This window comes from Mya arenaria, chromosome 17, assembly GCF_026914265.1.
Source record: "Mya arenaria isolate MELC-2E11 chromosome 17, ASM2691426v1".
Taxonomy (NCBI): domain Eukaryota; kingdom Metazoa; phylum Mollusca; class Bivalvia; order Myida; family Myidae; genus Mya; species Mya arenaria.
Genome location: NC_069138.1, coordinates 25,766,711 through 25,785,172, shown reverse-complemented (window position 1 = coordinate 25,785,172; position 18,462 = coordinate 25,766,711). Strand labels below are relative to the sequence as shown.

The following is an 18,462-nucleotide window of genomic DNA, read 5'->3' as shown; positions in this document are numbered from 1 at the left end:
AAAATTAAATACTCCAAAAGAAGGGAAACATACACGGTTTTGAATCATTCTTTGCTTTTATGCGGTAAAATGAGTTGAGATTGAGTTTGAGATTTAACCTGAGTTTTTTTTGTAATATTTGGGGCATGGTCTCGAATATGTGTTGTGGGTTTTCACTAACATTGGTTTAAAAGTGTTTTTATGTTAATACAATACAAATAAAATTTCCAAGGACACGCCAAGAGGTCAAACAAATAAGACAATAACCCTGCCTAGAGACACCAGGCAATTGAGCCCGAACGACAATAAACTTGAGACTCAAACGTTATATCACCTCAACAGATCTGTAAGTGTCAGTGAAACACGAAGTGTCTGTCAAGAAAAGGACAGTCACAAAACAGCAAATTTTAATCATCGAATGCCACTTTAGAATAATTGAAAAGAGTAAATATAAAAAAAGATAAAGTATAGTTTATCTTCATGTTATATATTTGCTTATTGCAAACTCCATAAAATAGAGACAATTTCCATTCAAAGTGTTTCCCTGTTAAATGTGATCAATGATTTCTATTTAAGGAAGATTATGACCTTTCAGTGTAAACATGTGTTGTATTATTACATTTCATACACAAATAATGTACATATGAACAAGAATATGGCTTTTAACATGGGGGAATAGTTCCCGGTCGGTCAGTAAATTTACAATAGATTCCCGATCGGTCATAAATTGACAAAAAATCCCTTTATGACAGTAATTTGACAATATTTCCAGATCAGGAGGTAAATCGACAAATTAGGTGACAATTGTGTCCGATCGGACATACTGAAAGAGAATCACCCAAATTATTGATCGGAAATTTTCCTCAACTGTTGAGGAGGTATATTCTGCCTTGGATTATTCGTCATTCAACAGTAAGATATGGCCGTATTCATCAAAACATCACCGGTGTAATGCAACCAGACATTGTTAAATATTGGTTATAATGTACGTTGTAAATACATATAGGGAAATTATGGTTGCTGTGAGGGTTCTTTGAGATATTGAAATATATAGTGGTTGCAATATAAGGAAAAGTAGCGGTCCCTGTGATATGGTATGTTAAAATATTGACAAGGAATGTTTGCAGTGCGCGGGTGGCAGAAACATTGACAAGGAATGTTTGCAGTGCGCGGGTGGCAGAAACATTGACAAGGAATGTTTGGTGTGTGTCTTTTCGGTAAGATTGGCAGGGTATGATTGTCACATGCGACCTGCAACTATAATGCAAATAGAAGTCCCTGTGAGATTTTGTTTAGAGAATGTACATAAATAAAGGGAAATCATGGCCCCTTTTTGGTTTGATAAGTTATTGTCCAACAATGTTTGTTGTTTACGGACTGCAGACACATAGGGAAATAATGATAGCTGGCTGGCTTGTTTTCAAGACGTTGGCGAGTATAAGTAGCCGTTTGCAGGGTGCAAAAACAAAGGCAGATGATGATAAGTGGTTCGTTTTAAAAACAAAGCATTAGGCAAGGATTGGTAACTGTTTGCACGGTGTACAAACATAGGCAAACAATGATATCTGGTTTGGGTTGTTTTTAAGACGACCAGAAGCATAAGTGACCGTTTGCAGTGTGTACAAACATAGGCAAGTGATGGTAGCTAGTCTGGGTTGTTTTTGAGACGCCCGGAAGCATAAGTAGCCGTTTGCAGTTTGGACAAACAAAGGCAAATGATGGTAGCTGGTTGGTTTATTGGTAAGATGTTGATAACGATTAGTATCGGTTTGCAGGGTGCATACACATAAGCAAATAATGGTAGCTGGTTGGTTGGTTTTATGACGTTGGCAAGAATTGGTAGCTGTTTGTAGGGTGCACAAACATAGCCAACTCATGGTAACTATGAAGGCTTGTTGAAAGGTGAATAAAAAGTCGCCATGTGCGGGGTGCAGTAACATAGGCTTATTGTAGTTGCATTTAGGGTGTGTTGAAGGGACGACATTGAATGGTCTCCTTGTGCGGGGTGCAGTGATATAGGCAAGTAGTAGTCGCATTGTAGGTGTGTTGAAGTAATGGCAAGGAATGATTGCCATTGGCAGTGTGCAAAAACATGGGTTAATAGTGTTCGCTGTGTTGGTTTTTTGAAAGATTGATAAGAAATGGTTGCCATGTGCGGGGTCAAAAAATATATTCAAATAATGGTCTTAACGGAGGTTTGTTGAGACATTTGAAGGGAATGGTTGCCATTTACGAGGTGCAAAAATATTGGCAAATGATGGTCGCTGTGTGGCTTTGTTTAGAGGTTGGTAGGGAATGGTTGCCATGTGCTTGTTGTAGACCGTTCGGCATTCATGGTCACTAGTTGGTTTGATGAGAATCTGGTAATGAATGGTTGCCATTTCCCCAGTGCAGAAAAATAGCAAATTTATAGTCAATACTGAGTTTCAATAGAGGCTGCCATATGTGTCGTGCAAACAAATATATGAAAGGTGGTCAGTCACTGTTTGGAATTGTTAAGAAGCGTCTCGTAGAGATAGAAGACATACCTTTCCTGTGTCAAATTGATCGTGTTGGACAACACCAAAATCGTTCAGTTCTCGCATGGAAATTTTCGACTGACCATTTTAACAACGTGATTTTTAATTTAAAGTTTGCCAAAATTAAATAGAGAAACGTTGCATGTAAGAAATTAAACGGTTAATCACGAAAAAAATGTAAACAGATATTGCAAAACATTTGAAATCCTTATGTCCATCAATGAAAATTAGTGGTTAACATAATATTTTGTCCTAAGAGAAGGCAGTTAGACGCAAATATTCCAATACATTTATTACAGTAAATCAGCAGCCAGCCATTATTGGACTTAATCAGGCGAAGCGGTAGCTATAAACACTGAATGGTCCAGTGAGCAGGTAGTTAAAACAATACAATGTAGACCACACAAACTGAGTTGTATCATTCGTCTTTTAAAGATGTACTAACAATCTTTAACCAATACCACGTAAACATTAATTTCTATCTAAAGACCAGTCTTTATTTTCATAGGCGATAGAGTTCATACCATTTATATTTGATCAAATAAAATTTTAGTATACTTTCTTTTTTGTCTCTTTTTATTGTCTTGTTTAGTTTCTAATTACTTCAGCGCGGCGTGCCATTGTCGTGCGGCGTGCCATTGTCGTAAACACAATTTATAGATATACGAAATATAGAATCATGTAAAAAGCAATAAAAATACAATTAACCACACAATCAACAAAAATGTTTGGTTTAAATAGCATGCGTATCGTATATCATATTAATTAATGTTTGCTAACATGGCTGGATCGATATTCTGTTCTTCCAGCCTTTAAATTTCTTCATTGGAGCTTTTGTATTTTGTCCTTTAAAAATCAGTCTTGAGGTTATAAAAGAATCTATAAAAGTTGAGGTATCTATCCATTGGTATCCGTTAGTGACCTCTTTATAGCAGCCGTTTTAAGATACATTGTCAGAAGGCTTTCAAGCGGTGATCAGAGGAAATGTCCAATAATTAGCAAACCTGAATACTATGTCGGTGCGGTAATTTGCAGAAACAAGAAGTGTCGCACAATTGAAATGGAATAAATCGGAACACGTGTTACTTTTATCACAGTCGGAGAAGAATCTTTATATCTTCAAACATGACCAATACGGTAAGATTTTTTATTTCAACGTTGTGTGTGATAAAGGGACATGCGCACGTGTTTTAGGTTGACTATTATATTTTTTTAAACTTTTTGAAATCTGGTAGTATTAATTATTGGTCGAATAATAAGAACAGTTGAAACTAATTTATTTTATTAATTTTATGTTACATTTTTAAATGATTCATTTACATCTCAATCTGTTCATATCTTTGTAAGAAATATTTTGTTTACAGTTCACGCGAACTTAGCAAAATCGATGTCTGGCCCTACAAAACCTTAACGAACGTCGCAGACTTGCACTCTCACAGATAGACCATTTTGACAACTTTTTAATTTTTTGTCTTTGAAAGAGCAAATTATTGCGTAAATATCTGCAAACCAATGATATAAGATTGCTGACAAAAAAACAGATCGTAGATTTTCATATTTCCGTTCGAAAATTAATGTTTAATGGAACTTAAATATAACAGTCTGTGATCTGATTTTTTGCCAGCAATCTTACATGATTGGTTTCCATGGGTTTTCGCAAAGATTGGCTCGTTCCAAGACAAAAAATAAAAATGTTGTCAACATGTTCAATCTGTGAAAGTACTGCTTAAAGGTTGTATATTATTTTTTTGGTTTAAAGCGTCTATGCTTGTTAAGTCGGATGGAATTAACACTGTAAAACTTGTATGGCTGCATGTTGATTCGAAAAAAAAATCACCAAAGTAATTTATATATCAGTATCATTACATTACTGTATATGTATTTTGCTACCGATAGGTTTACCATATCCCCTAAATTATTTCAACTTTTTAATATTGATGTAAGTGCATTTTGTATATTAAATCCCTCAAAAAAAGAAAGGTAAATATAAGTGTACTTGCTTATGAACTTTTGAATAGCAAAAAACATAAAAGACATTATTACCACGATTTCAGACACAGGCTTTTTATTTAGAATGGCGTATTCGATGTCTTACTATGAACCTATTGAATATAATCATGAAGATTTTGACATCAATTGGTTATACAATGCAATACAGTTCATACACAAGTTTACAGGAGAGATCGTTTTTAATACAATGAACGGAAATACAATTTTGTAAAGAAAGGAATAGGATCAAATCTTGTTAACGTTCGAATCTTCGATCCACAAAATGTTTAAATGAGTTTAATATAATTCAATTAAGAATATGATCCAGTTTGATCCGGATCATGACCAAATTTATATAAAATTGGTAAATATACTCTTTATCTTCGACACTAGTCGGCCTATCTAGCGTGATTTAAATAGAGAAAGAGAGAGTAGAGATACTAATGTAACTATCCAGTAATAATAATAAAAATAATACTAATAATACTAATACTAATAATACTAATAATAATAATAATAATAATAATAAAAATGATAATAATAATAATAATAATAATAGTTATAATAATAATAATAATAGTTATAATAATAATAATAATAATAATAATAATAATAATAATAATAATAATAATAATAATAGTTATAATAATAATAATAATAATAATAATAATAATGATAATAATAATAATAATATTTGATAATAATAAAAAAAGTAAAATAATAATGATATTATATATAATAACTATATAAATGGAAAAAAAATATTATTATTATTAAAAATATGATGATGATATCAATAATATTATACAACCACAACAACAACAACCATAGCAACAACAACAAAAAACAACCACAGCCTCAATAACAACATCAAAAACAGCAGAAACAGTAGCAACAAAAATAGCACTATCAACAACAACGGTAGCCCATCAACTTTATAACAGTGTTTGTCTCATCTATGTTAAGGGGTTCCGTCTACTATCGTACTGTATACACTTCACTGCGGACAAAATGGAGTATTAATAACAAAACTTGGTTTTCTATCCCTATTCCGTTATCAATACCAAGGTCTTGTTATTTCTTGTACGTGGTGAATTTGTTATTTTGAATATAAAAGCAGGTTATGGTTAACGACAATTCAATACTTGATAAATATTAGACAATCAAGTAATTAATTAAGTAATTAAGTAATCATCGGGACTTTAAAATGCTTTTGTAACTAATGGAGATTGAAGAAACACTAGCATGCGTATTTGTTGATTTAATATTATTAACATTTAATTATAGATGAACTGGCATATTTCAACATTTGATGAAACAAAAATTTTAAACCCAAAGGTTTTAACAGCCGCTTGCAGTTTTGCTTACTGTTAATGTGACTGTGTGTGTTTTGTACCCCAAAACCTATTTTGCGCAGTTGAGTTTTCCTAGTGTTTTGGCTTAGGATTACGGTATTAAATCATGTTGTAGAACAAATAATTGTTGGTGAGCCACTGTACACGAAGTAGAAATGTTCAAAGTAAGGAATATGTTTATATGTATAGTATAACCATTATAATCATTAATCTGATTAAAATCATAAAATAGTAACGCTTTGCCATTAGGCCAGTTTGCCAGTTCAAACACGAGAGGTTATTTTGGTGACCTTTCCATCAGCAAATCAGAAGTCAGAATGCGATTAGTCGTGAACAGCTTTGCAGTGAAACTAACCCGATTTTTCGCTAGGATAACAAAGTGTTCTTGCAGATTCCTCCTCCTCATCATCATCATCATTATCATCATTTTCATCATCATCATCATCATCATCATCATCATCATCATCATCATCATCACCACCATCATCACCACCACCATCACCACCACCACCAGCATCTACACCACCGTCGTCATCATCATCATCAGCAGCAGCAGCAGCAGCAGCATCGGCGACAGCAACACAGTTACTGTTTAATATTATTAACAAATGTTTAATATTTCGATGTCATTTGCCCGTTTACTTGCATGTTTTTGCTTAAGTAAAACTGTGGTAACCATCTTATTTTTACTAGGCGAACTCTTTGACGACCATTCTGACGATTGCAAATCTGATGACGTTATGTCAGTGTCAGGACGGAAATGACGCTAAGGGGTTGCGCACGAAGCTTTTTACTACCAATGCATATGACCACAGGATTCGGCCTACAAATGACCAGTCCGCTGCCATAGGTTTGTCTTAAGAAATAAAAAATATAAATGTTGTAGATTGTCTTCCTTTCGTAAGGCCTAAGGGCCATTTTGATTTGAGGCGATCCAATTAAGTCGTGAATTTTAAACCTAGGGAAACTTCTGCGATGACTAAAGCCATTCGGTATAGCCGACGTTAACACAAGACAAGAAGTCCATGGAAGTCGCGAAAAATGATCTCGCGACATAATTATATGTGTAAATATGCCATGTTTGCCATGGATTTTATTTTACATGTAAGTCAACTGATTTGCACTGATTACTCCTCGCGAAGCTGGTCTAAACCTGGAGTCGAGGGAGGTCGCGCAAAATAATAGAGAGCAAAAACGCATCATTATGGACCTTAAGCTTGATTTGGCACGGTATTAATATGTTGATCAAATTGAATACCCGTATGTTGCTATTTGGATATTTTGGTCTAGCTACTCCTTTAGGTATCGGAAACACATGCAAATTTACTTGTCCCTTACAGATGTGTATATCGAATTTTACCTTCTGGCCATTAACGAGTTGAGCGAGACCACCGAAACGCTCAAAACCACAGGATTCTTGTCGGTGAATTGGAAAGACGCATTCCTACAGTGGACCCCGAGTGATCATGGAGGCATCGACCTCTACCATTGGCCACAGTTTAACTTAGTTCAATGGCTACAATTAATATTTTTCCACCACCTAAATTGCTTTGTTTTAACCTCATGCACATGTATCTCAAAAGGGGGGATATAAACTGGGGTTGGTCAGCTGGGGGTATCATGCAAGACATTTCATAAGTTGGGCCTTTAAGGAAGTTGATCGTTTAAATGAGTTATGGTTAGGTTTATATCGGTTAAGACTAAGGATTAGGCTTAAATCAGAACAAAGTGGCAGACAAATTGTAAAATAGCCCTCATTTGTTTATGAAGTACTTGAATGTATACAACAATAGAATTGTACCTACTTAGTTATATACACCCTGTTATACTCACACTAGTATAACATTGTCTGCAATTGTCTTGTCGATTTAAAATAAAGCCAATCTTTTTTTAACTTTTTCTCTCCAGAACGAGGTTTGGAAACCGGACATTGCGCTGAAAAACTCGTATCTGGATTACAAATCGCTTGGAGTGAATGAGCTTAACATTGAGAACTTTCATGATGGTAGCATGAATTGGTACCCGTTTCAGGTAATACGGAATTAATATATTACCACAAGCTTCGTTAACCCGAATTGCTTATAATGTTACCTAAATAGGATTTAAGACAATCTATAAAACACTCAAACCTGCAGGCAAGTTTGTTTTCGCAACATTTTAAAATCTGGTTTGTTTTGGACTAATACTGATTTCTATTATGAATGTTAAAAACATTAAGCAGTAATTGTATAAAACGTTCATACGTTATCCACAGGTTATGTTTTCGGTTTGTTTGCAAATGTAAGTAATTTGACTGGTCAATGTTAATTATTGGATACATATTGACCAATAATAACACGTTTTGGTTTACTATGGCAAATCCAAAGAATTAACCAGAATTATAAAATTGGTGGCGTATCCCTGGTCTAGTCGTAACACACTTGACTATCAATCCAGGGGTCGCAGGTTCGATTCCCCATCGCATCACTAAAACATAATTATCGTCTTCCGGGAGGGACGTTAAATGGGGGCCCCGTGTGACAGTGCTATACAGTGGTGTACGTTAAAGAACTAGGAGGGTTGCTCTAACCACGGTTACATTCTGTCTGTGCACTATGCTCCAAAAAACCTAAAATGACTAACAATCTTAACGGAGCATTCGCCGAATGGGCAAAGCCCGAGTGCTAGTATAAATAAGCTGGCACACGGCCACCGGAATTTAACAAAGACATTTACCAGCGTAATCGTGAAGGTTTACAAAAGGCAGCTGCCCTTTCCTCTGTTAAGCCTGCAAAATTCAAAGCATAAAAACTATAGATTTAGTTAATATGTCTGTGTTTATAGTTCGTTGTCGTCTGTGCACTCTCATTGTGCCCCTAAACAGGGATTATTTTTGAATTTTCGACTTCTGGCTTTGCCCCTGTATTTTTCATTATAGTATTCATATACAACTGTACGTATATTATACAAGTAATAGGCACATGCTCAGCCTTTATGTATTCAAACCCTTAATGATAATTTAATAAAATATGTTGGCAGGTTTTTCAGACAACATGTTCCATGGACATAACGTACTTCCCTTTCGACAGGCAGACTTGCAACTTGCAGTTCCAGGCATGGAGTTACACTAAAGACCAGGTATACACGCAAGCCAAACGGTATATCTATTTAGTAAATACACTTACTTGACAAATAATAATTGAGTATAATTTAGTTTCGTCAGTTTATTTTCCATACAATACTTGCTCGCTGACTATGTTTTTTAAAGAACGCGGTTTCTCATTATGCTTCCATTAAGGTTGAACAAAACGCGCTGAACGATGCTGTGTTACGTTTCTTCCCAAACTAGCTTGGCCACGCTACCTTAAATGTACCTATAAACCTATTCTTGGACGGCCTTGTCCCCAAAATTTAAATATGTATTATTATGGTTCAAGAAGAAATTTGCACAGCACCTACACTTTTTTCAACATGACCAGAACATAAAACGTTCATAAACCAATCTCTAAATATATCAGTGAAACCCACAGTTCTAATTCTATAGCTTTGACCAACTTCCGTCTGTATCACAATGATACAGGCTTTCTAAGAGGCCAATAAGAAACCCCACGGATGTCCAAACCTGAAAACTAGAAGCTGTAGCGCAATGCTCCACTTGTATTCTCCTCGTATCCAATAGTTCAGAAACCGCTCAAAAACTGCACTCTTGCAGATTTACCGTTTTTACAACTTTTTTGTCTTGGAATAAGCACATATCTGAAATCCATAGTTTAAGGCTGCTGACAAAATATCAGATCATAGATATCAATATTTCCGTTTGAAAAATAATGTTTTATGGCTAAAAGCGTGACAAACGGTTCGAGAAAAATACATTAAAAATCTTCTTCTTTCTTAATTAAGATATTAAAATCTGCGATCTGATATTTTGTCAGCAGTCTTATATGACTGGTTTACATGCATTTTCGAAAAAAATTGGCGCGTTCCAATAGAATCAATAAAAAGTAGAACGCATGGACCGAACATAACGTCTTATGACGTCTTAAAGTATATTATTTCATTCCTTGTTGAGACCATTTTTAAGATCTGGCAGGTTGTAAATATAACCTGTCGACCTCAACCTCCGCCCAAATTCGGGCCAGATATATTCTCTTGTAATTATAACTGACGTAAGGGTGGGCCAAGGCAACACATTCCCCCCCCCTTTTTTTTCTTTAGGCCGAACGAGAAATCGAAAATAAAACGGTCGTTTACCAAAACATTTGATTAAAATGGAGATATCATAATTATGAAAAAGTGCTAAATGTATTTGACATCTGGGTGTATTATTTCACCTTTGTTATTTTATACAGATTCATGAACATAAACGTAATCTCAGGTTTTGTGTCATTGAAAGCTTATTGAATAGAAATTAATTATAACGTATCCTAGATCACTTGGCCCGCAAATCAAAGAATACCATTGAACAGGATGAAATAAGTTTTAGATTAATTTACTTTTTAATCCTATGGGATCTAATTTCATTCACAATGCAGTTATTTTATTGCCCTACGGGTTATTCGACGGTAATGCTAAGCGCTATTTATTTTTGCTTCATCCGGGTACCTTGGGGATATTCCATTGGCAAAGGTAAAGACATATAATAGTGCAAAAACAATTGTATTTACGTTGGGTATCAAAAACATAATATCAACCGGTTTAGTAAACAGTGGATCAAACGCCTTTTATCAAGTAAAAAAGCGTTTCGTTATCTCCTACAGCGCATTTGCGGGTAGCGTTTATTATGATAATAAAAGTATTAAGGTATCCCGACAGCGCATTTAGTAGCCCACATGATATGTTATATACATGTTTTAGTTTTATTCACATTTTAGGTGAATATGCTGAGCGGGGCAAAAGGTATCGAGCTGTGGAATTTCCAGGAGAACTCCGCCTGGAGTGTTGTTAACACGAGTTGGACCGTCGACGTCGAAACATACGAGGCCACGATAAGCTTTACGCTAACAATAGAACGTAAACCTCTGTACTTTATCCTGTCGGTTATTCTACCTATAACCATGCTGGCCATCTTGAATATTTGCGTGTTCTTGCTGCCGTGCGAGAGTGGAGAAAAGGCCAGCTACGCAATGACGGTGTTTCTCGCGTTCGCTGTATTTTTGACGATCGTGTCCTCCACTCTGCCGCAGAATTCCGACTCAGTCGCGATAATTTCAGTGTTTCTCATAGTTCAGACAGTCACTAGTACTTTGATAACATTCATTGCCCTAGGTATGTTGCGACTAAATAGCTTCGGGGAGGAGGTGAAGGTTCCTCGGTGGTTTGCTTCAGTTATGCGAGTTTTTAAGTGTCGTACCTGTCGGCGAACTAGTGTTGAAGTTGCGCCAATCGAATGCCCTAACGAAGAGGTGAAAACAGGCTTTGATAAGAAAGTTTTACATAACAATGATCAGGAACTAGTTGAACCAGAGTTTACCTGGAAAGAAGTTGTAAACTTTCTAGATGTGGTATTGTTTGTGTTTTTTACAAGTGTTTTGTTACTATCTGCCGTTATCACTTTTACATTGGCGTCAAGTAACTAGATCACAACAACCAAATTCACAAAGTAGACTAGCGATTATTCGATGACTTACTCGAAAGCTCGAGATATCCAACGTTTCGAAAAATCGCCAGTCTGATGGAATATCCAATTATGAAGGTGTTTACGAATGTGTGCACGATGAAAATATTGTCAAAACAAATAAAAATGAAAAATATTTAAACAGATTGTCATTTTTGGGTCTCTTACGTTTGAGTGTTCTGTCATGCTTATTATGTTTCGAATCTGAAAGTAAACAATATACAGACAATCTTATTAACGCACATATCATTCGATCACTTTCGAATTGTTTTTTCTGTAAAGTTATTATAATATATATTTCAATATTTATATATTTATTAGTCAATTTCGACAAAGTGTATTTGATTGTTTGAATACCACCAATCTCTGATCACCTGTGTTTATGTACCGCCAAACTCTGATCACCTCTGTTTGTGTATCGCCAAACTCTGATCACCTCTGTTTGTGTACCACCAACCTCTGATCACCTCGGTTTGTGTTCCAACAACCTCTAATCACCTCTGTCTGTGTACCGCCAATCTCTGATCACCTCTGTTTGTATATCGCCAACCTCTGATTACCTGTGTTTGTGTACCGCCATCATTTGATCACCTGTGTTTCTATACCGCCATCATCTGATCACCTCTGTTTGTGTACCGCCATCCTCTTATCACCTGTTTGTGTACCACCATCCTCTGATCACATGTGTTTGTGTACCACCAACCTCTGATCACCTCTGTTTGTGTACAACCAACCTCTGATCACCTGTTCTTCTGTACCATTAACCTCTAATCACATGTGTTTGAGTACCACCAACCTCTGATCACCTGTGTTTGTGTACCACCAACCTCTGATCACCTGTGTTTGTGTACCACCAACCTCTGATCACCTGTGTTTTTGTACCGCCAATCTCTAATCACCTCTGTTTGTGTACCACCAAACTCTGATCACCTCTGTTTGTGTACCGCCAACATATGATCACCTGTGTTTGAGTACCACCAACCTCTGATCACCTGGGTTTGTGTACCACCAACCTCTGATCACCTGTATTTGTGTACCACCAACCTCTGATCACCTGTGTTTTTGTACCACCAACCTCTGATCACCTATGTTTGTGTACCACCAAACTCTGATCACCTCTGTCTGTGTACCGCCAACTTATGATCACCTCTGTGTGTGTACCGCCAATCTCTAATCACCTCTGTTTGTGTACCGCCAAACTCTGATCACCTCTGTCTGTGTACCACCAAACTCTGATCACCTCTGTTTGTGTACCGCCAAACTCTGATCACCTCTGTTTGTGTACCGCCAAACTCTGATCGACTCTGTTTGTGTACCGCCAACATCTGATCACCTGTGTTTTTGTACCATCAACCTCTGATCACCTCTGTGTGTGTACCGCCAACATCTGATCATCTGTGTTTGTTTACCGCCAAACTCTGATCACCTGTGTTTGTGTACCGCCAATCTCTGTTCATCTCTGTTTGTGTACCGCCAATCTCTGATCACCTGCGTTTGTATACCGCCAACATCTGATCACCTGTGTTTGTGTACCGCCAATCTCTGTTCATCTCTGTTTGTGTACCGCCATTCTCTGATCACCTGTATTTGTATACCGCCAACATCTGATCATCTGTGTTTGTGTACCGCCAAACTCTGATCACCTGTGTTTGTGTACCACCAACCTCTGATCATCTGTGTTTGTTAACCGCTAAACTCTGATCACCTGTGTTTGTGTACCGCCAATCTCTAATCACCTCTGTTTGTATACCGCCAACATCTGGTCACCATTGTTTGTGTACCGCCAATCTCTGATCATCTGTGTTTGTGTACCGCCATCATCTCATCACCTCTGTTTGTGTACCGCCAATCTCTGAACACCTGTGTTTGTATACCGCCAACATATGATCACCATTGTTTGTGTACCGCCAGGTTGCAAGGCGAATCAAGTGCGTAAAACCAAGTCTAATATGAGCAGTTAAGAACAGCAGGCCATAGCATACTCCTGTTAATAATAGTTTGTTGTATGTTATAAAATTTTGTGTTGTTGAAAATGAAAGGTTAACCATATAGCCATACAATTAACAACTGTTGTACAATGAATTAAATAAACATGTGTAAATTATGTTAAAATCAACATAGCTTTATATTAAACCATAGTGATACAGCTAGCTTCTACAAAATACAAAAGTCATGGTAGATGTAGTTAATATGTTTGAATTGAATAAAAGAAAAGTACCATATTTGTTTTAACCAATTTTTCGTACTGCTTCACTTCCAATCGTGTATATTTCTGGTGTGTATTTGCGTATATTGCAAGGTGGTGGTGGCTTTATAGATAATAAATGTTTGATACTGTCGTTATGATTTTTAGCCAGGAACTTGCTCGTTTATCATTTTCATCATTAATTTCCTTCACCCCACCCACCCCACAAACAAATGACTAATAATAACTAAGAAAACTGCAATAACAACAACAACTTTGTAATAAGTGCTGTCATTTATTTAATGAGTTTAACATTAAGCTACATGCGTTTATGTCAGGCAGTGGATATCATTAGCTTGATACTACTTACAAAAATAGGCTAAAACATTATTGTGTTGGAAACAATGCAATGGAATCTACAGAGGTAGCTCCGACACCAAACAATTCTACTCTGTGTGGTGCATGAGGTTAGCTGGATAGATGAATAGTTCTCCGTACGGATATTTTTTTTCTGGCGGGAAAATATATTTGAAGGTAACTACTCTTGGAAAAGGTTCAAAACACTCCCGAAGTAACGGCTTAAACGTAGAAAATCGTTTTCCTTCTGGGTCTATTACTCACTAGTAGGCGGAGTATCACCTAGTAGGTGATGTAGAGGACACGCCCACTTACCATCCCATATAGATGTACTCTCCGAGAAAACTCTGCGCATTAGAATTAGATATTTTGCGATATTTAATACATGTCCTTTGCATACGTTTCTTTTTGTGTATTAATATAGATTGAATACTGTAAAAGATTATTTTCATATCGTATACAACTAAAACTGTTTTACTAGTTATTTCTTTGTATTTTAAAACTAAAATAAAAACAGGCGACAGCAACATTTAAACAATATGTTTCATAAACATCGTACCTTAAAGAGTTTCATAAGCGGATAAAATGGAGAACGTAATATTGTTATGTTATTTCCTTTCTTTCAATTTGTTATATTGCATATTGAAACAGGCTAATGGGTTCATGGTTATTATTAATTGGGTAAATATAAGCCAGTTAATATTTACTAATCATTATCCAATTTCAAATCTTTGTAATTAACCTGTCCAAGCTTTTGTTACACGAAGATGAAAATGGAGGACAATTTGTTTGATTAATACTATGATAACCCTGTTGAATGCATTGAACGAGAAATTACATTTTATTATTTGAATAATTTCCATTCAAGCAAATAACAAATATGAAATGCATATAGGATCCTCATACAGTACACGAATTTATTCTATATACATAATTTATACGTCCAATCGTAGACTCTTATAAAATACATTTCTGTATCGGGTCGCACACGAACAAACATTGTTTTTTTTACGAATTGTACGATTGACATAATAATGAATAAATAAACCTATGATAAAGACCGTGAAAATGTTCCAAATAATAATCGAGTTCGACAAACACTCTAGAGTTAGAGTGACGTAAATCCTCTTTAATAATCATGATCAGTTCTCGTTTGTTTACATACAAAACGTCTTTATTATTGAAATATTTGGAATCATGAAGGTAAAGAATAAATAATTAATTTAACATTGTTCTGTACAATACGGTATATTTGGACTCGCACATAACTGAGAAAACCATATTCGACTCGCCTGACGGCTCGTTCAATATGGTTCCCCCAAACCTATAATTTCATTCAACAAGTTCAGGAAATATGTTAGTGAGCGAGCCTTTTGGGAGCGTACTAACACATTTCCAGGTCTAGTTAAATACAATTGTGTATTTTATGATGACGAGTGTCAGATTATTTTATCATATGCTTTTTTCAGTTAACAAAAAGCAAAAACGACCTATCTATTTTACCTGCTCTAGTGACGAACCGAATTCCACAAAGCCGTGCCATTTCTCGCGCTGCATGAATGGCACAAATGTTGTACCCGGAACAATTCAAAGCCACGGATACGTCTGATCAATTTTATTCTGTTATATGTATATATATATGAAAAGATATTAGCAATACTTTGGCGCTTTTTTAACAAGTGAGTTTCTGGCTACGTCGATATTAATTAAGAAAAAACATTTTTAAGGTTAATATTTTCTATCTGTACCTAAACCATATGCCTCGTTTTGGTATTAATCATTTAAGTCAAACGAGTTAATCATTAACATGCATTACAATTAAAAAAATGTTCGCATCTACATAATTACATTGTGGCCTTTAACATCTGAGCTTTAGTTTAAACACTTTACATTGTTTTATCATTGAAACAAACAATTTGTTCGCAGTTCACAAGAACTAGAAATATCGATGACTGATCCAATAAAATCTGAACAAATTCCTTCAATGTATTTCATCTATCTTTTTTAATCGGCTATGCCTATTTTAGGACGGATAATCGACCTGCACCGTACCATTTCAAATGTAAACAAAAACCGGCCATCTTGGAAGTAAAAAGGTAAGTTTTTAACTATATCTCCGTTTTTAGAATAGACTTGAAGAAGAAATAAAGTTATGAACCTGCTCCTCATCGTTTGGTTCCTTTCTTTTAGTAGCGTCGAAAAGATGATCTCTGTAAAATAAATTGTACCTGAATGTAGGCCTTTAAAAAAATTGAAACAGGCATGTAGACTAAAAGTTTGTGTCAACAATAGACTCAGGGCATATTGGATGTTATTTTTGTTAGCTGCATACATTGAGCCAGACTATTACCGGTAAGGGAATAATATACAATTCATCAATTCCGAATAGAAATTTTTAAAATTCAAATATTAGCTATTTATTGAAAGGAGTATTTAAATAATTACTTTTAAATGTTCAGGTCGTATATGTACGTATATATGTACGGCAATTTACTGGCGATCGGTGCTGGTCTGTGCGTATTGTCAGTCTGAAAGATACGACGACAATGTCATTTGGTTATACGGGGAAAAAGTTCATTGCACTTTATCATTTATTTTATAGCACTGCGCCGTACCAAAAATTAAATACGACAATTTTACTGAGCACTAGTGCTTTGTTTGATTTCGAACTTTGTCATTGACCATGAAATAAAAAATGGCACTACCTATTTGGAGAGATTACCAACAAAATTACTTTCTTGGACAAAAGAACAATGAGAAATAGCAAAATGCACTGCACTTTATCATTTATTTTATAGCACTGCGCCGTACCAAAAAAGAAATACGACAATTTAACTGAATTATATAACTTGATTCGATTTGGAACTTTGTCATTGAACATGGAATGTAAATTGGCACTTCATATTTGGAGAGTTTACCAATAAAATAACTTTCTTGGACAGAAAACGGTGAGAAATAGCAAAATGCACTGCACTTTACCCTGTCAAATCGTGACCGTTTCACGTCGATTCAATTTTAGATGCACATGTAACTTTTGTTCTAAAATGAGTTTCTACTCTACTTAGGTTCCAAAAGATGTGGAAAAGTAAGGAGCAGGTTCATAACTTTATTTCTTCTTCAAGTGTATTCTAAAAACGTAGATATAGTTAAAAACTTACCTTTTTACCTACAAGATGGCCGGTTTTTGTTTATATTTGAAATGGTACGGTGCCAGTCGATTACCCGCCCTGTATTTTGTCTCATGGACTGAACATTGCAAAGTATATTGACATCTTTTATAAAAAGTCCAATACGCCCGCAGTTGTGTTACCGATAACGTTTTGGAGATAGCAGCTCGCGGATGCATGTAATGGTCCGTTGAATGCACGAGTAATTCAAATGCGAATGCTTTCCCACCATATTGTAAGATCCAGGAGACGAGCGTTAGGACGACATCGCAGCGTTTAAAAAAGCAAATCTTCTTCGCTTACCCAAGAGTCAAACTTGATCTCCGACCGGCCTTTCACCTCACTAAATATTATAGGGTCAATACATCTTTTTGAGGTCCTTACCACGTGCAAAGACCCGCAAAATGGTTTACAGCCCGAGTGCGTAGCAAGTTTGTGTTTAAAAAGCTGTTAAATGTCACGAAAATGCAAAAACAGTTAGTTCAAAATAACCTCCATAACAGGTACTTGTGTGACGTCACGAGTGATGTCATTGAAAAAGTTTTACATTAAGCTATATAAGGACCGCAACATAACTCGGCAGTTGCATTTTTGTTTCGACGCCATTTTTGCAGTGTTCATTCATTTAGAAAGTGTTGTTTCTTTTCTAATTGACTGGATTACTTGGATTATTTACACACAATACCTATAAGGTAATCGATTAATTACCGATATATTCCTTCTTTAACATTAATTTGTTTTGACAACTAATTTAAGCCTGAAAAAAAATGTTAACATTTTGATAAAATGTACAGCATCTTCAGCATCAGAGGAGAAACTATTTGAAATTTCTTTGTTCATTGCATACGACGTAAAGGAATCGTGTCCATATAAGTCGTTTGTTCTGAATCAAATCAACAGAATTAACTCAAGTTTGGAGGAGTTAAACGTTTTAGACTTTATTAAGTGATTTTAAAGCAAAAAATTAGTCAAAACCACTGCAGAAAGTCCTATCTAGTAAACACATATCAGCTTGCCAAGAAAAGACAACTCGGAAGAAAATGTGTAAGTTAAATGCGGTTTATCTCATTTGTTGATATTTGTATACATCTATATATGCTGAAATTTATTTCTGTGCAAAAGTTGGCATCGTTGACCCACTTTCTGTCACAGTGGCTTGATGACAAAGGCTCATTAAAGTCACAATAAATAATTTCAACTAGCCAAAATTATATTTTATACATACTTGAACATGTATATCATCAATATAATACATTGCCATACACATAAAATGAGATTTGACAAAATTAAAAAATACTCTATACTGTAATATGAAACA

The 18,462-nt window shown here is 35.5% G+C and overlaps 1 protein-coding gene across 1 annotated transcript; it reads left to right on the top strand.

The window, feature by feature from the left end:
* Positions 1–3,477: 3,477 nt before the first annotated feature.
* LOC128223060 (neuronal acetylcholine receptor subunit alpha-6-like) lies at positions 3,478–11,524 on the top strand. Its single transcript, XM_052932298.1, has 6 exons — positions 3,478–3,635; positions 6,536–6,692; positions 7,183–7,334; positions 7,745–7,873; positions 8,861–8,959; positions 10,693–11,524. Exons 1-6 carry the CDS (start codon positions 3,624–3,626, stop codon positions 11,395–11,397), a joined length of 1,254 nt encoding a protein of 417 aa, XP_052788258.1. The 5' UTR covers positions 3,478–3,623; the 3' UTR covers positions 11,398–11,524.
* Positions 11,525–18,462: the final 6,938 nt, after the last annotated feature.